Raw genomic sequence first — 20,355 nt, 5'->3', positions numbered from 1 at the left:
GTATTCCTCTGTATTTTATTTAACGAATTTTAAAATATTATTCTGAGAAGGGATCCATAGGCTTCGCTAGGCCTTCCAAAGGGGTCCAGGACACAAAAAAAGTTAACAAAGGTTCTATGTAAGCTTTGTTGCTTTTCTGCTTAATTCAAGAACCACAATATTATTAGAGAAATTCCTTTTATTGTACATTACAAATAATTAGTAAAGGCACAGGACTCATTTAAACCACCATGTCCATAGAGTATGGCATAACCTCTATAATTTGTAACAATTGGATCACTATAACCATGCTTCCATTTTTTGAGAAAAAAGCCCCCAAAGTTATCTCCTTTTTCTAAAACAATTTTGTAATTAATGAAGGAGAACTTTGTATAGGACAAGCAGGATTTACAATTTATTAGGAAAATGGACCAGAACTAACATGCAATAGAACTATTTGGGGTTCTAATGGATTGAGGAAAAGACCACAAAGTTTTGACTAGACCACTGATTCTCAACTGCAGGCCTCCAGAGGACCACAGGCTCATTGCAAAGGATAAAGGAATTAACAGGCAAAATTGTAAATAAATAAACCTACCTTCCATAGATCAAATGTTTTATAGGCATATAAATTGCTATTTTTAAAAAAATATAAAGATGTTGTTATTAATAAAAATATTAAATCATTTTAAAGTATCACTGAATTCATAGTAGATTTTTTATTTTTGCTTTTTGGTGAGGCAATTGGGGTTAGGTGACTTGCTCAGGGTCACACAGCTAGTAAGTGTCAAGTGTCGGAAGCTGAAGTTGAACTCGGGTCCTGATGACTCCAAGGCCAGAACTTATCCACTTTGCTACCTAGCTGTCCCATAGCAGATTTTTTGATTGGATATTTTCTCAATAGCTGATACCACAAGTATGATATGTGGGTCAGATCCATGAAATCTGACATTTAAAGAAGTTGGGTAACCCCGATTTCCTCCAAGAAAGGAGTGGGGAGGGGGTACAAATTAGGTAGTGCAGTAGATAGAGCACCAGCCCTGGAGTCAGGAGGATCTGAGTTCAAATTCAACCTCAGACACTTGGAACTTACTCACTATGTGACCCTGGACAAGTCACTTAAGTGAAATTGCCTCAAAAAAAACAAAAGGTTGAGAATTACTATTTTCAGATAAATAATATAGCTAGTGTTTTCAGATTTGCAAAGAGCTTTACATACATTATTTCATTTGATTTTTACAACAACCCTGTTAGGTAGGTGTTATTATTTATAATAATCATTTACAGATGAAGAATCTAGGGCTGAGAGATATTTAAGTGATTTGCCCAGGGTGACATAGCTAGTGTCTAGAGCAGGATTTGAACCCAAGTTTCTGGCCTCCAAATTCAGTATTCTATCAACTGTTCCACCAAGAGGCCTCAAATCATTACATTATATTATATGTAAACAATATAGCTCTACAACATCAATCTGGTTATGACATGAGAGTCAAAGGCATTTTTCCCAGTGTAGTCATAGCTTGTTAAGGTCTTCTGCTTTCCCAAGGTTATGGATAGCCTGGTTGTCCAGCAACTCCATCTTCTTCTCACTTGGCATTATTAGGTTATTAAGCATTGCTCTAACAACAGTTGTAACAGGTACAGAATGACCTTTGGCCCAAGAGGTTGGTAGTGAACCAAGGAATTTTCTGGCCAACCACTCACCTGGGCGAGATTCTTTTCTGTCACATAATAGGACTCTAAAATATACAAGGCGAAAAACAAAGATATTAGGATAAAATGCATAATTAGAGAGAATTTGAGTATAAGATTTCACCTGATGCTTCAGAAAAAAAAAATTAAGGAGACAATTAATAATGCCCAATAAGTATTTCCTAACTACTCTAAAAGCATCTTTATGCCAATTTCTCCCAAGAGCAAAGGGAGGGGACATCAGCAAGACAAACTCACACCACCCTGCCCAAAGACAGAAAGGAAGGAATAGTTCTCCTTAACCCTGCTTTCTTTAAATGAGGGGTTTTTAACCTGAGGGCTGTGAATTCTTTTTTTAAAAAAATAGTGATAACTGTATAACAATTTCATTGGTTTCCTTTGTAACCCTATGTATTTTATTGTATGCATTTAAAAGCATTATTCAAAGGAGTCCATAGACTTTACCAGACTACCAAAAGAGTCCAAGACACACACACATACACACACACACACACACACACACACACACACACACACACACACACACACACACACAGAGAACCCTTGCTGTAGGGGGTTGAAGGAATAAACTGTCTTGGCCAGCTTGTTGTCCATTTCTGGACCAGACAGACAGGTCAGAATAAAAGCCAGGGGAATGCCTGAAGGGACAAGGATTGAAAACCATAATCTTTTAAGTCAAGTGTAATGTACAAGCCCAAAGTTCCTGACACTATCAAAATGACCTATCCCTGGCTTTATCTAGGACTTGAGGATGTTCCTTAGCTTCGCATTATACAGTACAAGAAAATATGACATTCCCAAAATGTAAGATTAGCTACCTGCTTTTTAGTGGACCTTAAAATACGTGAGCTAGTATCAGCTTCCCCCAAAGCCTAATTTACTCCTGAAGGCAAGTCTATGGAGCACTGTAATACTTACGCAGGCCTAAAAATTGTGTACCGATCAAAGTTGAATTCTTCAATTTTGGCTTCTACTTCACCCTAAAAATATAAATCATCAGTATTTACTCAAAGCCAACTCACTGCTCCCTGCTCTACTCTGATGAGCTCAAGATAGAGTGACTTCACCCTCTGCAGAGTAGCCAAGCTCCAAAAGTCTGAGTTATCCCTATGATTCATTTCCTTCAATATTCCAAGGATTCATGACTACAGCACTGTGGGCACACCACCCACAAACACAGATTACAGCCTCTCTGTGCCCTAGTAAGTGACCTGAGAAATTCATCACCTGCTCCTCATTTAGTCAAGCTAGTTCTTGGACAAGAAGCAAAGTCTACAGCAAAGATGACTCAAAAACCAGTAGTTTTAAAGTTTAGATTCAAAACAAAGTCATCCTGGCAAATCAGATGGAGAGGTCCTACCCAATCTTTGGTCCCACCAGTATTATGTGTAAGAACCCAGGGTCTCCTCCGTGTCGTGATGGAGCACTGGTACAAACAGGACTTTGATCAGATTCATGAATATTATAAAATTAGAGAATTTTAAATCTGGAAAAGACTACCACATCCAAATCCCTAATAGTAAAATGGAAGCTCAAAGAGATTAACTAACCTCCTAAAAGTTCAATTCTAAAGAGTCGGACAAAGTTTTCTTTGAGGGCCCCTTCCAGTTCTTAAATTCTCTGATAAATTTCTGATCAATCAATAAACATTTATTAACCTATGTCAGGCTCTGTGCTAAGCACTGGTGATATTTAAAAAACACAAAAAAACCATGCTTGCCCTCAAGGGGCTTATAATCTAATGGAGGAGACAATATGGAAACACATACAAAGTAAGCTATATCCAGGATAAATAGGAAAGAATTTACTGAGGAAGGCGCTGGCATTGAGAAAAGTTGGAGAGGGAGGGTGCTGTGCAGGGCCAGCTAAGTGGCACAGTAGTAGATAGAGCTCTGGCCTTGCAGTCATTTGAGCCTGAGTTCAAATCTGGCCTCAGATACTTACTAGTTGAGCGACCCTGGGCAAGTCACTTAACACCCATTGCCTCACCAAAAAAAAAAAAAGGTTGGGGAAAGCTGCTGTAGAAGGTGGGATTTCAGCTGGGACTTAAAGGAAGCCAAGGGGTCAGTAGTTGGAGGCTAATATCACATTGAAGCAGTGTGATGTAGTGGACTTATAGTTGACTTCAAAGTTAGGAAGACCTAGGTTCAAGTTCTTACTGTGATAACCTCTGGGCCATGTATGAGCTAAGGTAAGTATAGCCCTAGGCAAGGGTGTAAGACTATAAGTTACAGAGAGAGTTCTGATCTGCATTGGGATAGAAAGTTCTTAAATGGGAGCTCCCAGCATTGAGGAAATCACAGAGATTGTGCAAAAACAAGAAGAAAAGTGCAGGATAACACAAATAAAAATGTCTCTTTAGTCTTAAACTAATATTCCAGACCAGTGGCTCTCACAGGGTTTCCGCCGATGAACCACTTCAGTAGGTCCATTCCTCCACCCACATATTCATCATACCATTCCTCAACAAACCTGACCCGGGGGAAGCATATTATTATTCCCATTTTACAGAAGAAGAAACTTTGGCCCAGAGATGTTAAGCTGTTAGCGACCTGTCTAGGGTTATACAGCTAGTAATGACTCCTCATCTGCTGCTTTATTTGTTCCAATGTGCCATCTTTTGAGGGGATTGCCCTTGAGGTTTTTGTCTCCCTGGGGGTCAGTAGACACAGGTCTTAACTCAGGCTCTGTCATTTGACTTGCTGTATGACCTTGACTCTACCCATTCACCTTGAAGAACCTTAACATCCCCATCCATAAAATTTAGGTGGGAGCCTACATGATCCTTAAGGTCCTTTCGAGAGCTGAATTTTATGAAACTATGAAACTCCAGTTCTCTATGTTAGGCAAAGTGATTTATAAGATTCTTCAGGAAAAAAATTTTTCAATCAAAACAATCTAGCAGAAAAGATGTTGCTTCAGGCACCACTGATTATAGCCACTTTCGTTCCAAGACAAGAAATTCTATGAATGTTTAAATCTGTGAATGGTACCAAGGAAGCAACACTACATAAACTTGAGAAAATACAGAATTCTTTTCATCTTAATGCATTTAGCTCTGAATGTTTTTTTTCCTTTTTTCCCCCTAAATTATCCATTGAATTGTTTTATGCCAACAATAAAAAAAATAATCTGTTTGCTTCTTAGAATTCATACCTATAAATTATTTGGACTGTATAGTTTTCCTTTTGAGAATGCACTCAGCTTTGGATTTAAAATTTTATCTTAAACTTTTCATTGACAATAGGACAGATGTCAATTAAAGAAACAATACCATGCAGCTCTTCCAGGGTGAAGGACCATGGCTCCTGAATGCTTTGTTGTTCAGTTGTGTCCAACTCTACGTGACCCCATGTCCAAAGTCCATGAGATCTTCTTGGCAAAGACACTGGAGTGGTTTGCCATTCCTTTCTCTAGTACGTTCCCTTTTTACAGATAAGGAAATGAGGCAAACAGGGAATAACTGACTTGCCCAGGATCACACAGCTAGTAAGTGTCTGAGACTGGATTTGAACTCAGATCTGCCTGACTCCAGACCCAGTGCTCTATCCACTGAGTCACCTAGCTGCCCCTTCCTGAATGCTACCAACTACCTAATAGGGCTGGGCTGAGTGGAATCTTTAGTAAAAACCTCTTGGTCAGATGATCTTTTACTGACCTGAACTGGATTTAGGTCTAATAAGTCAATTACATATGTACAGGATGAGGAAGACAGGAGGAGTTATTGAAAATAAGAGGACTTAGTTGATCACAAGCTCACCATATGCCAACGGTGTGATGAAATTATTAGAAAAGTTAATGCAATTTTAAGCTGCTGCACTTGATAAATGAGAATTCTCAATGACTAATCTAAATAAACACTAGAGATCAGTATGGAGAGATATTTTCTAATGTAAGGTAACCTAAAATTATTTCCAAAGCTGAAGACGCCCCTTTCCCTCAGTAAAATACTCTTCATAAGTGTAAAAATTCAAGGTCATCATAATTCACACTGACCAGATGTGCTCATCAAGTCATCATTTAGAACAGCCAAGTCTCTTAACAGTTTATAAAAATAGGAACATACACAAACCTTAATTTGTAAATATAAAAAACTGCTCGACTTATCGGCTCCTTTAGATGAAAGTAAGTTGAAATGTTTGCAACCTCCAGCTTTTGCCAGCTCTGCAGACTTCAACACGTAATCCCGGTCAACACGAACAAATCCATCCTGCAGGAGGAATAAAAGATGTAACGGTGATTTCCAAGTGGCTGTGAGTTGGGATCGTGTCTCTCGGTTCATTTTAAAGATTAGTCTTTGTTTCTGGCTTGCACCCAAGCTACATCCAAAGGCAGTGCTGAAATTCAAAAGAAGAAAGGATCCAAGTATAGACAAGCAGAAAGAAGAAAAAGAACAGCTGCAAGGGGAAAAACAAAGAAAGATGACAGAGACAAACACAAGAGGCCCAGGAAAAGGAACTGAAGGTTAGGACACTTGCCACTTCTTTCGTCTTGATCATTTTTTTTCTACCACCTCCATCTCTCTTGTATTTTGTTGACCTCTCTAAGCTTACTGTGTGTGTTAAATGATAAGCTTTTCACAGTCTTCTTATACCTTACACTCTTATCCCCAAACTCTGAGAACTAGGGATATGATCCTCTTTTCGGTTCCCCACAAACAGCACCCCATCTCCTGACTCAAATCAATGTTTAATGGTTGTCCTCCATAACTGGAGCTGTCTCTCTCCTCCCCTCTGCTCCTAGCGTCTTTCAAGACTGCTAAAGTTCTACTTTCTACAAGACACCTTTCCTCATCCTTAATGTCACTGCCTTCCCTCAGAGATCATGTCCAATTTACCCTGAACATATCTTATTTTGTACGGTTACATATTTTCTCCTTCTTTAGACTTTGAGCTCCATGAGCACAGGGACTGTGTGTGTGTGTGTGTGTACAAGTGTGTGTGTGTGTGTGTGTGTGTGTGTGTGTGTGTATGTGTCCCTTTCTTTGTATCCCTACTGCTTAGCATAGTGCCTGGCATGTAGTAGGCACTTAATAAATGCTTAATAACAATTTGACTGACTTGATGAACCAAGACCATCTTCTCAAATAATCCTACCCTGTGCTAGCAAGGGCACCACATTTTAAAGAAGGACATTAACAAAGAGAACTTGCCCAGAGGCAGGAAACTAGAATGAGGAGGGTTCTACAAACCATAACCTGTGGGAAACAGTTGAAAAGAACTGGGTAAGTATAGTCCAGACAGAAGATTTAGGAAAGACAGCTATCTTCAGCTACCTGGAAGCCTCTGACATTACCCAGGGCAAAGTAACCAGAATGGCATGATCTTGATACACATGGAAGACCACCATTGTAGGGAAAAAAAAAAAGTCTGAAGCAGACTGAGAAAGCAAACTAGCCAAGTGCCAACGGGGAAGGAAGATCAAAGAACCATAGATTTAGGGCTGGAAGGAATCTTAGGATCACCTAGTTCAACCCTCTAAGTCTCATGTGGCAACAAATAAAATAACCCACCAATCGAATACAACTTCATTGCCAAGATGCCAAGCAAAGAAAGGACAATTGAAAAAAAAAATTAGCCAGAAAAGTAACTGGATGGCCCTTGGTTCTTTAGAATGAGCATTGTTATCACAATAGCCTGGTATCCCACAAACAATATCCCATAAATAAGAGATAGATAAAAATAAAGCTCAAATGTCAATTTTCATGTACCTTCTTAAATTAGCCAACCCCGTTTATTATGATGGCTTTGAATCCTTACAGCTGGGAGATGTCAATTCTGATTCTAACTAATTAATATTATTAATTAATTAATATTACTTAATTTACTATTATTAATATTAAATAATATTTTTAAATGCTGGACAAGTTACTACTATACTATTTTGAAAGTCAACCTCTTTGTTTCTACATAGATAATACTTATGACCAAAAATTAAGTTTAGGTGTTTGTGCCCTTTGGAGTCAAAGGGCCTGGGTTCAAATCTTAGACTTTACCATTTATCGCCTTTGACCTTGGGAAGGTCATTTAGACAATCTGGGTCTCATTTTCCTCATCTGTAAAGTGAATGAGCTGGATTAGACTAACTCAATAACAAACATTTATTCGGTGTCTATCATGGACCTGTTATACAGCAGGAGGAAACAAGAAGACTAATTAGGTCTTCCTCCCTAGGACGGATTTAAGTCCATTCTCTGACCTATACTGGCTACAGGACTCTGGGCACGACACTTAACTGCTTGCTGACTGAGGCAGCTCTCTAAGTTGCACAGAAGGTGCTGATTTGCCTTGGAGGAAAGAATTTTCTGACCCAAGAGTTCCCTACATTAGCAGTTCTTAAAAGTCTTTGGTCCCAGGACTAAGTTACACTTTCGAAAATTATTGAGGACTCCCCAAATCTTCTGTTTATGTGAGTAATATCTATCTATATTTACCATATTAGAAATGAAAATGGGTACATTTAAAAAATATTAATTACTTCATTTATGATAATAAACCCATTATATAGTAATTTGTTTGGTGAAAAGTAACTATATTTTCCAAAACAAACCAAAAAAAATTAGTGATTAAAAATGGCATTATTTTACAGATTTCTGAAAATTCTCTAAGTATCTAGGTTAATAGAAGATGGCTGGATTCTCATATCTGCTTCTGCATTCAATCTGTGGTGATGTGTAGTTTTAGTTGAAATACATGAAGAAAATTCTGCTTCATACGGAAAAGAGAGGAGAAGATTTTAGGCAAATAATATCTTGTATTATCATGAAAATCGTTTTGATTTGTGGACCTCCTGAAAGGGTCTCAGGGAACCCTATGGGTGAGTGGACCACACTTTTGAGAACCCTTGCCAATGAAATCATAAGTCTAGTCCAAAAAAGGAACCATTGGGGGCAGTAGGGACAAATTCAAAGAATGATACATGTGACCTCTGAAGTCCTTTCCAGCACCAAATCTAAGATATTATGATCTAGCTCATCCCTCTAAATTTGCAGATAAGGAAACTGATTCCCAGATTTAGGGATAGAACTTCCCCCAAGATTAAATGAGAGCCAGGACTGGCATTCAGATGTTCCAAGCCTCAGTTCAATCCATGTGCACTTTGTACTTACAGTATATCCTTTGCTTTCAGGAAGGTTAAACTATTTATATCTTAAACACTTCCCGGCCTGCCTTAGATGGACTCCAATTCTTTTTGGAATCAGTGTTGTGTAAACCAGCCTGAGATCCAAACAGCCCTTGTCAGGAAAGTGGCTTCCCTAGGCAGGGACCTAAGTTACAAGCTCAGTTAAAAGGGTTTCTTCAATTTAAAAGTTTTTCCCATTAGTTTTTGCTTGGTAACACGAAGATTCATTTTGTTTCTGCTTTTCTTCTTTACCCACTCTCTCTCCCACTAGCAGAATTCTAATTTTCAGAATCAGATACTTTATGCACCAAACTGCCAAAATTGGTGGGTGAAATATTAATTCCTACTTTTTTTTTTTAAGGAGCACTATTTGGAAGGATTATTGTCAGTGTCTGTGGTAAGACTCCCTGTCTTTTATCCACTTCTCAAAAAGGGAAGGGCTCAGCCAATCAAAAGCCCCTAAACCGACGCTGTCTCTGTTAATCCAAGGCCAGTAAAGGGACACTTTGATTAAACGGAGACCCTAATTTATTTAGCTTTAGTTCTGGATCAGCCTCTTGTTAATAGAGTGCTGTCGTCTCCGATTGTTGGAGGAAAATTAAAGTGACATAAATACCATGGGACTCTTTCAATCTGGTTAGTCCGCTACCTCACATCAATGCTACCCCAGCCATCAGACGCTGGCGTCCTTCCTTTCACCCGCCTCGCTAACAACTGACAACCGTTCCTAGGGGGACGAGCACCCACGCTGCCACTTGGAGCCCCACACTTAACCCATCATCCCCGCTCAATGGGGCCTGTTTGACAAGGTGCCCATACCTTTCTCCATTGCTGGTCCTGGGGACAAAGCTAAATATTGTTTTATTAGCAATCAATGGCCTGATAATCCACAATTCTACAAATCCACTGAGCTCCCAAGCAGATTAGAAACACCGCTGGGTTTCTTCCCCCACTATGCCCACTCAATTTTTGAATTTCATTTCCCTCACCCTGACGCATGGCCTTTTAGCTGGAGAACAAATCTCAAAGCCAAATCGGGCAAGGGTTCTTTAATGTGGCCAGCTCCCAAAGACAGAACTCACACTTAAATGTGAGCCATGAGACGCCTCACAGGTGCCTTTGTGTGCAAGCTTCAGCCTAACTCCCACAACCCTTTGGAAGGCGGAAGATTCTATTTGTTCAAAGAAAGGCAGCTGACTTGAAAGGACCTTACTAAACATCTATGCCCTCCCAATGACCAACAATAACACATACATAAAAGACACAAACCCTCAAATTTTAATTTAATAGGCCACACTCCAAGACACTTCTGTAAAAAATTAAGGCCTTAAACTCCATTTTGTTTGTTTGTTTGAAATAAAGAACACAAACTATTCGATATGGGAGAGAGCAGTTTCTAAGCCATAATAAGTGAAGCAGGGACACATTTGGCAAAGGATTTAACATCACCCAAAGTCCAGCCACTATTCCTCTTTCTTTCCTCAAATGAAAACCCTCTTAAAAGGAAAAATCCTAACAAAGGCACTCTATTTCTATGGCACCAGGGATACTACATATAGGATTTTAGAGTTGGAAGGTATTCTGGTGATCATATAATCTGATCTCCTCATTTTACAGATGAGGAAAACAAAGCTGAACGGCTTCCCTTAGCTCATTCACAAGACAAATGGAAAAGCCAATATTCAAATCTACAATCTTCTGGCTTCCAATCTAGGGCTTGTCTACATTACCTCCCTTGACAATTTTTTTCTTTTTCTTTCTTTCTTTATTTTTGTTCAGTCATTTCAGTCGTGTCCAACTCTTCATGACCCCATTTGGGATCTTCTTGGCAAAGATACTGGAGTGGTGTGCCATTTCCTTCTCCAGCTCATTTTACAGATGAGGAAACTGAGGCAAAGTTAAATGACTTGCCCAGGGTCATCCAGCTAGTAAGTGTCTGAGGCCACATTTGATGAGACTTCTTGACTCCAGGCACTCTATTTACTGTACCACCTAACTGTCCCAACATTTTTTCTACATCTTCTAGAAGTAACAGAGTTTCTTAAGAGGCATCATCTTCATCAACAGAAAAGAAGAATGGAAACGGATCATTTATTAAGTGCTTACTGTGAGCCAGGCACCGAGCTTTACAAATATTATCACATTTGGTTCTTTACAACAGCCCAGTGAAGTAAAAGCTATTATTATCCCCACTTCACAGATGAGGAAACTGATGTGATTTGGCCAGGGTCACACCCAGCTAGTAAGCCTCTGAGATCTGATTCAAAACTCAGGTCTCCCTAACTCCACGCACTGCCACCTGCCTCTCGAATAGGATATGACAGAACGCGAGCTGCTGTTGTAGAGGGATTATTTCATTTTTTATCTTTGTGTTCCTAACAAGGAACACAGTGTTGGCAGATGGTACGCACTGAATGCATTCTTGTTGACTGATTGGCTGGGATAGTAAAAAGTGCCCTGGATTGGGAATTCAATCCCAGTTCTACCACTTAGTAGCTGAGGAATCTGCCTCCGTTTCCCCACTAACTATTTCTAAAATCCCTCCCGGCTCTGATCCCTATGTTCTAAAGTATTAAATCAACAGCCAGCTTCTAAGCTAGGTAACTAAAAGCGACAACCTGGCACAAATATTTCATCTCAATAGCACCTCCCTCGACTGCTAAGCGCCAGTCCTTTTAAATTCTAGTCCCCCCCCTTATTGATTATTTCCAATTTATCTTACATAAAGCTTGTTTGTATGCACTTTTGCGTACTGTCTCCCCCATTAGACTGCGCGTGCTTCTTTCAAATAGGGACAGTCTTTTGCCCTTCTTTGTAACTACAGTGCTTAGCACCATGCCTAGCACACAGTAGGTGCTCAATTTTTTTTTTTTTACTAACCAATTCACTGACTCTCCAATCTATCCTTCACAAAGCCTCCACATTTTTAATCCAAAAGTACAGGGGTGAACAACCACGTTACTCTCTTGATCAATAAACTCCACTGACCCCCTATCATTTTCTTTTTCCAATTCAACACACATTTATTAACCACTTACCATACGCAAGGTCACTGTACAACTATAGACACTAGGGATATAAAGACACAAAAAGATGGCGCTCCCTACTCCTTTGTTGCCCCATTGAAACTCACGTTCTCCTTAGTCCTGGTAAAACACATACACAGATAAGTAATGGAAAAGTAATGACAGGAAGGTAGAATTGCTAGCATCTGGAAAGTTCAGGAAAGATTTCACAGAAGAAATGTCACCTGAGTTGAGCCTTTAAAGGAACTAGGATCTTTTTTTTTTAGTTAAGTAATTGGGGTTAAGTGATTTGCCCAGGGTCACACAGCTAGTAAGTGTCAAGTGTTTGATCTGAGGCCACATTTGAACTCAGGTCCTCCTGACTTCAGGGCCGGTGCCCTATCCACTGCGCCACCTAGAGGCCCCCTAGGATTCTTAAAGGTGGAGTTGAGAAGGGAGTTTGTTCTAGTTTGTCCTTTACTTGTGTAAAGATACAATAGCATTCAGTAAATGCCTACTATGTGCCAGGCCCGATCTAATGGAAATTAACATGAAGCATAAAAGAGGAATGATGTGAGCCTTACCTCTTTTCTGTGATCAAATACAAACTCTTCTGTTTAGGATTTAATGCCCATCTCAATCCGGTTCTGACCTACCTCTCCAGCCTTAGGATATATTACTAACCTTCACGTAACTGGTCAACTTGGCCTGTTTGCTGTTCTTCCCATACATCTGCTCATCTGCCTTCTCTGTACCTTTGCATAAGCTGTCCCCCATGTACAGAAGGAACTTACTCCTTACCTCCAAGTTTCAAAGTCCCTAGTTTTCATCAAAGCTCTGCACAAATGCCCATTAAAGTAAAAAAAAAAAGAGTATACTCCATATGCCCCTAGCTGGCTATAAGCTCCTTGAGGACAGGTGTCTTGTCTTATCTAAACATGGCATCTGCCCCTGCACACAGCAAACACTTAATATTCATTAGATGGTATTACTACTAAAATCTTTTATGTATGGTTAAAAATCATGACATACATTATTTCATATGCAGACTTCATAGGATCTGGAGCCAGAAGGGCCATTTCAAAACCTCATGTCATTTTGCAGATATGGAAACCCACAGAAAATCAAAGCAACATTCTCAAGGTCACAATGGTAATCACATCAACTTCAAGAGATAAAGAGGCAGGAAGTATCTCCATTTTACAGATGAGGAAACTGAGGGTCTAATAAGTAAAGGTTTTGCCCAAGGCCATACTTCTAAGTCACTTGCAAAGTGCCCCAAATTTAGGGCACATTCAACTGCACATACCATTTTCCTCTAAAGAACAGAAGTAATGTGATTCTAGGGCAGCTAGGTGGGCCTCATCTTCGTGAGTTCAAATCTGGCCTCAGACACTTACTAGCTGTGTAACCCTGGACAAGTCACTTAACCCTGCTTTTTTCAGTTTCCTCATCTGTAAAATGAACCAGAGAAGGAAATAGTAAACGACTCCAGTATCTTTGCCACGAAAACTCCAAATGGGGTCAGGAACAGTCAGACAGGACTGCAAAACAACTGAACAAAATGTGATTCTCTTTCACCTTTAAACTTACTAAAAATTTCCACCTTCATGTCATGTTTTTGAAATAGGACAGCCAGAACAAATAATGTCTGGGTGGGCAAGAAAAAAAATCTCATTTCAATAGATAAAAGACTAGATCAAATTCCAAACAAAAACAAAAACAAAAAAAGCTGCTAGAAGTAGAAAAAAAGAAGCCTGCTTCCTACTGATGGACCACATAGTTCTACAAAATCTGAATACAACAAAGTCTACCAGACAGTGCTTTACAGTTACCTGTAGAAAGATTTGTTTTCTAGCATGAAAACAGATGGTTCTGGGCTTAAAAACAGTCTTGGATTTTAGTGAACCATCATGAAAATCAGCAAGGTCCCATGTGGAACAGTGGAAAATTCCACATAAATGTAGTTTAGATGAATCAATCAATCAAATGCTTCCTTTAAGGATGTGCCACTCCCTACTCCAGAAACTAAAGCAACATTTAAAAGACTGAAACACAAAAATATTTTCTTGATCGCTGCCTGCTTTTACTTATCCTCATGAGCTCATGGATGTGAGAAGTCATTTAGACCAAGTTCCATTTCACAGATAAGGCAAATTAGGCCCAGAGAGGTAAAGTGACTGGCCCAAAGTCACACAGGTAGTAATGGATGTCCATGAGTGCTCTCCACTGCACATTTCTCTCTCAGGCCTAATCACCTCTTCCTTCTTTCCAAGACCGAGTTTAAAGTCTAACTTTCCAAATGGTGTCTATTTTGAAAATCGGAAGATATATACCGGCATCTCAGCTTTATGCACTAGTTGCCAGTGACCTGGGATCACCCACAATTGGTGAGGAAGACTATGTGAGTGTATTTTACGTGAGCCTCCTTTACCTATATTTGACAATAAGCCTTAAGGGAAGGAATCACATTTTTCTTACTCATTACACATGCTCTTTATCCTCAGCAAATAAATTTTGCCAAGGGAAACAAACAATGCTCCGGATAGAAATTAGAGGCAGTAAATTAACTCCTGCAGAAGAGACAGGGACCCCAAAGCACCTTTCTACTGCAGTGTGCCACATGATGCCCTCATGTCAACAAACAAACAGGCCTCTCAGACTGCAGCGAAAACGTAAGAGAGTATCTTTCCGAACAAGAGCTGAGCTAAGGTATTAGTAATGAGAAGATGGAAAAGTAGAAATCATGCTAAACAACTCTGAATCATCATCTGAGGCTGAATCATTAATGAAGGCTCAGTTATCACTAGGGGCTAAGTCGTGTCTAGATGTTCTGATGCTTTATCACTGATGTGTAAAGTCTAGCATGAAAAGAGGCTGAAGGGGAAGGAGGAGGGAGACAGGTATAGAATTAACTGACAAAAACAATGGCCAGTTACAATTAATCAGACCTAATGACTCACAATGACAAGGAGAGAGCACCACTGTCAGGTCCGAGGGTCATGGGTTGTGGGGGCAGCTAGGTGGCGAAGTGGATAAAGCACCAGCCCTGGAGTCAGGAGGACCTGAGTTCAAATCTGGCTTCGGACACATAACACTTACTAGCTGGGTGACCCTGGGCAAGTCACTTAACCTCAATTGCCTCACCAAAAAAAAAAAAAGAACCTTATAGGGAACATGGTGGCAGGGCTCCATGAGCATGCCAAAGGGCTATGGCAAGGTCTCCCCATCAGTAAGTAATTCCCTGTGTGGCTAGGAAGATGTTCATCCACATTTACCAACCCCATTGGCCTCTGACTCATCTGGCTTTTGGATCCTACGCTTAGTCAATTCACCCTGTCTCCACTACTCTATGACCCAATTTTTTGACTCACTGCTTCAACTCACCCCTACACCTATATCCGATCTGTTGCCAAAGCCCTGTCATTTTTCCATCACTCTTATAAGTCCTCTTCTCTCTGCTCACATACCTGCCACCCTGGGGCAGGCGCTCATCACTTTACAATAGGACTATAGCCTACTGGTAGGTCTTGCCCCATCCTCCACTCAGTTGCTGGCAAAACCTTCCTAACGTGCACATCTGACCAGGTCACTCACCTACTCAATAGACTTCAGTGGCTCTCTACTCCCTACAGCACTGGCGTCAAACTCATAGAAAAAGACTCTTGCCAGCTGCATATCACCTTAGAAACCACAAATTAATAGGCTCTATGTTGTGCTGCACTTTTGTTTATTTTGTTAAAAATCCGGTTCAGGCTACACTCAGAGTTCTGTTTGTGGGCTGAAAGATGCAAGTTTGATACCTCTGATCTGCAAGATCAAATGTCAAAGTCTCTGTCTGGCTTTTAATGGGCTTTGGCACCCGGCCCCTTCCTACCTTTCCAGTCATCTGACACTTCCAAACCCCACACCCCTGTAGAGATTCTACAAACCCAGCCACACTGGTCTTTCTTGCCGTTGCCACATATGAAAATTCATTTCCCAACTTCATTTCTTTTCACTGGCTCTCCCCCACACCCGGAATACTTCCTCTCATTCCTTCCACCTCTTGGTTTTCCAGGCTTTCTAGAAGACTCAGCTCTAATCTCACCTTCTGGAGGAGGCCTTCCCATGTCCCCCACTACCAGTGCCCTCCCTCTGCACTTACCTCCCATTTCTCCTGTACATATTTTTGCACATATATCTGCATTTTGACTATGTATTTGTACAGAGTTGTTTGCATGTTGCTTTCTCTATTACAATGTGAACTCCTTGAAGGGACCAAGTTTTTGTCTTTCTTTGTCTCCCCAGCACTTAGTACAATGTCTTACACATAATAAGAGCTTAATTAAATGTTCCTTGACTGAATGACTGAACTTCCCAATATCTGATATGTGACTATGGACGGTAGGTTTTCTCATCCTCTTGGGCAGCTCCTTACACTAAAGCTGCAGGCAGCAGGCCCAGCGGCAGGCCAGTCCTGGCAGCTGTCCCCAGGCAACCTTGTCTGTCCTCAAGGTTCTGACTTCAGCACAATTTATAAATAGGAGTATCAAGGAAATATCTAGCAACTTCTCAAATATTTGGCTAAGTCTGGTACTCACTTATTACAATACATATAATGGAATATTATTATTGCTCCATGTGAATTAACATAAAGAATTCAGAAAAATAGGAGACTTGTATGAACTGACAGACAGCATGGAAAATACTATATACAATGAGACAATGTTCATGAAAACAACCCTAAAATGCTGTCAAGCTCAAGTTAATTGAAATTACCAGTGAAAAGAGGAAACCTATCTTCCTCCTCTCAAGAGACAGGTTGGGAGAAAATGCATGTCAAATACTGCATATATTATGAGGCACGGTTATATTGTCTATTGTCAACTGGTCTTTGTTGAGTTTTTTCTTAATTGATATGAATGAATGAATAAATGAACAAATGAATAAGTGAATGAACAAACAGAGGGAGGAAGGAAAGAAAGAAGGAAGGAAGGAAGAAAGGGAGAGAGGAAAAGAGTGAAGAAGAAAGGAAGAAAGAGAAAGGAACATAAATTAGGAGGGGAAAAACCAAGGATGACTATTCCGTACGTTCCAGAATACAACATAGAATGGAGTAGCATAGAATCCTGAATGATGATTCTCTCTTGGGAGATCACACAAAGTCTTTCTCAGCGTGGCCAACAGTACTTGAGTAGGTGGAATGGAAGAAGAAAGGATGAGAAGAAAAGAGATCTTGGAGATTTCCCTCTAACATGAAGGTCCAGAGGGTTTTCTCCTTTCTTACCGCACCAGCTTTGCTTCTGGTAGTCCCCAGACAACAAAATCCAACATCATGGCCTTGGAAAGCTGAGGAATATTCATCAAGCTTTTCAAAATCCACCACTTCTTGACGCTAAGTAATAAGCACACAGATAAAAATTACTTCGTGTTGTTAGACAGCTTTAAAGAATGAAATGGAAGACACTGCAAGAGTCTGTCTATCAAACATCTACATCTACAAATTCTCCCGCACATGAAGCATGTTCTCTCTGAAGGGCTGAAAACTAAATCTTAACATCCCTAAGGGACACAAAGGAGAAGTATAAAATAATTCATCAGTTAACATCCCTGCCAAAATGAAAATTTCTATGCAGCTCCCCAAAGACTTATGTATTAAGTCACAGGTGGGCTGCGGATCTGGTAGAAAGAGATCCCTACAACGATGAAAATGTAAATATTTTGCTCATTCAGTTATTATTGCCTACCCCAGGGCTTAGCTCAGTGCTTGACATGCAGTAGGTACTTAATAAATGCTTGTTGACTTGACCCTATTCTCCCCAACTGCAGAAGTGAAAATTTTGCCTAGTGCTAAGCTACCAGAATAATTGTACTTCCACAGCTTTAACGGATATCACAACATCAATGTCTAGGTACTCTGATGTGCAATGAAGGAGTTTTTGTCAGAAGAGCATCCAGCAAACAGCCTCAAATGGACAAGACGATCAACCCATACAGGGTTTGTATCTTTGCATCTCCCCCAAGAGTTAAATTTTAAGCTCCTTGAGGGTAGGAACTATTTTTGAACCTCCAGCCTAGCACAATGCCTGACACACAGTAGGCACTTAACAAATGTTTGCTTCTGATCAATTTGTATCCCCAGGGCCTAACACTCTGCATTTTTCTAACTCTCTAAGCTTTTCAAACCATTTTAACATACATTCCTAGCATTTGATCCTCCCAACAATCCTATAAAGTTTATGGGCAAAATAAGATTGCGCCCATTTTAGAGGTAAGGAAACCAAGACACAAAAAGGCTGAGTGATTTGCTGAGTTTCCTTCCACAAACACCTCCATGCCTCCAACACTAATTGGGACTGGGCGTGCTTGACTCCTATGTGCAATCCCCTAAATCTTGGGTTTATGGTGCTTTACACATGATGAATTCACACACACACACACACACACACACACAACCTCTCCAATCAAGTGAGATGCATAAAGAAGGCCCAGAGTAAAAAGGAAATAACCAGAAAGGCCAACCTTTACCAAATTCTGGAAGCCAACCCTGGGGCCAAGATGGTGCTGTAGTTCTCAAATATACTAATCATAAAAAGTTCCTATGGGGTAAATTCTGAGTGTTCTGCAATCGCTGCCAACCCACAACACCCTATACGTTACCACATGTTTATAAGCTTCCTCTTCAAACTCTATTTTCCTTCGCCCAATGAGGGTGACATTAGAAAACAGGTTCTCTTTCAGGATTTCTCTGAGAAGCACTTGGCCAGTTTCTCCTGAGGCCCCCAGAATGAACACTGATTTATTCTGCATCCTGAAGTCTTCCCGACACTTTGGCAGGGTTTCTGTATCCACCATGCTGTGTGCAAGAGACATATCAAATGTTGGAGGCTTGCAAGAATTTGTAAGGTTGTTTTTTAAAATTCCCCTTATAATGCATTTTGCTGATCAAGAACTGAGGCTCAGAGAAGGGATTAGATCACTAGCCCAAGGATGAGAAGTAGAAGAATCATAGGAAAAGATCAGGAGCCAGAGAGTCTAGGTTAAAGTCTCAGCTCTAACACTTAGCTACCTGTGGAACCTTGGGCAAGTCCCATGGGCCACTGTACTTTGGTTACCACATCTGCAAGATGATGCCACTGGATTAAATGACCTCCTAGGTCCCTCCCGCTTTAAGTCTATGTTCCTAAGAGAATGGAACCCAAAGCAAGGACTTGAACATAGGTATCCTCACTTACAGTAGTCTGGTGAAAGGCCCAGTGAGCTGGTAAAAAGCCCACATCTTATTATTTTCAAGCTTGTCCTGTTATTGTTATGCAGTCTGACTCTTCATAACCCTGTGGACTATATTGTCTATGGATAAGATACTGGAATGGCTTGCCATTTCCTTCTCCAGCAGATTAAGGGAGAAGTTAAGTGACTTGCACAGGGTCACAGAGCTAGTAAGGTCTGAGGCCAGAGTTGAACTCAAGTTTTCCTGATTCTAGGCACAGCACTCTACCCACCGAGCCACCTAGCTGTCCTGCCTGACCTCATCTTGGACTCTGGATTTTGCTCTAAATCTTGTTTTTGGTGGGGTGGAGGTGGGGGGCTGTTTACAGGGAGAATCTGGGATTGGTGAGAAGACAAGAGGTGTTTTCTCATCTTTTTGTCTTATCCATAATGGAGGGATGGAGGAAGGAAGGGTGGAGAAACCGATGAGTCAGGTAGCATGGGAATCCATGCTCACCTGAGCCCCCGGAAAGGAGCCTTCCTCTACTTATTCTCCAAAAATACAAACCTGGAATCTAGAATAAGGAATACAGGGAGTCTGAATGTCCCACCCCAAAGGGCACCCGGGCAAGGGCCTCCGTGGGGGCTCTTCTCTCTCCTACAGAAGTAGGAACCACTCCCAATCTCGAGTAAAGTACAAACAACCCAAGAGGAAGGCAGGCGAGGCGGCCGCAGGGAAGGGCTCCCGTGGCCAGCAGCGGGAGGCACAGCCGCCCTTCTGCCCAGCCCGTGGGGGCGACAGTGGGGAGCAGACAGCTCCCTGCTCGTGGGCAGAGCAGGGGGGCGCTACCTGGAGCCGGGCGGCTCCTCCTCCGGGCCTTCCAGGTTCAGGTTCGGCAGAAGCAGCGCGGAGAGCAGCAGCAGCACGGCCGCGCCCACCCCCAGCCCCGTGCCCTGAGGCATCCCCCTCGGCCCTCCCCGCGGCCCCCTGCTCGGCCGCCCCCCAGTCTGTTCCCCAACCTGAGACCAGGGCTCTTGCAGGCCTCCGAATCTTCCGGGTAGATGACTCAAGTCACCGCCTCCCCCGGCTAGCGTCAGTCCAGAGGTGGGCGGGACTCTGCGGCATCTGGACCAGAGATGCACCCGGGGCTTACCAGTGGTGTCAGTTACAAGTTCCCGGGAAAGGGACTACGCGGCCTCTGTCCCGGGTGGCAGGGCTTTCGGGGCCTGAGCAGGGACAAGTCAGGCACCACCACCCCAAGGTGACCACATCTCCAGGAGAGAAAGGAGTACCCATTCTGGCCAGTTTCCTTGAAAATCCCCGAGTTCACAGACGCAATGCAGC

General features: G+C 41.4%; 1 protein-coding gene across 2 annotated transcripts; it reads right to left on the bottom strand.

Annotated features, from left to right (window-relative positions):
* Positions 1 to 160: 160 nt before the first annotated feature.
* HTATIP2 (HIV-1 Tat interactive protein 2) lies at positions 161 to 20,113 on the bottom strand. 2 transcript variants are annotated; one of them, XM_021001991.2, is made up of 6 exons: positions 20,031 to 20,113; positions 18,462 to 18,657; positions 17,089 to 17,196; positions 5,765 to 5,902; positions 2,611 to 2,672; positions 161 to 1,718 (listed from the first exon to the last, which is right to left on the bottom strand). In XM_021001991.2, the coding sequence occupies exons 2-6, from the start codon at positions 18,654 to 18,656 to the stop codon at positions 1,493 to 1,495; spliced, it is 729 nt and encodes a 242-aa protein (XP_020857650.1). In that variant the 5' UTR covers position 18,657; positions 20,031 to 20,113; the 3' UTR covers positions 161 to 1,492. The 2 variants fall into 2 exon arrangements, with proteins under 2 accessions (XP_020857650.1, XP_020857649.1); XM_021001990.2 differs by lacking the exon at positions 20,031 to 20,113 and adding an exon at positions 19,861 to 19,969.
* Between the last annotated feature and the right edge of the window lie 242 nt (positions 20,114 to 20,355).

Source organism: Phascolarctos cinereus, unplaced genomic scaffold, assembly GCF_003287225.1.
Source record: "Phascolarctos cinereus isolate Bilbo 61053 unplaced genomic scaffold, phaCin_HiC Scaffold_9;HRSCAF=440, whole genome shotgun sequence".
NCBI lineage: Eukaryota > Metazoa > Chordata > Mammalia > Diprotodontia > Phascolarctidae > Phascolarctos > Phascolarctos cinereus.
Note: the sequence above shows the minus strand (reverse complement) of the source record. Positions and strands in the feature narration are given on the sequence as shown.

Coding starts and splice junctions, on each gene's coding strand:
- HTATIP2 (XM_021001991.2), bottom strand. CDS start 18,656: ATGGTGGATACAGAAACCCTGCCAAAGTGTCGGGAAGACTTCAGGATG. Junction 5,903..17,088: donor CCAGAAGCAAAGCTGGTGCG/GTAAGAAAGGAG, acceptor TTCCTCCTGCAG/GATGGATTTGTTCGTGTTGA. Junction 1,719..2,610: donor TACACAATTTTTAGGCCTGC/GTAAGTATTACA, acceptor TGTATATTTTAG/AGTCCTATTATGTGACAGAA.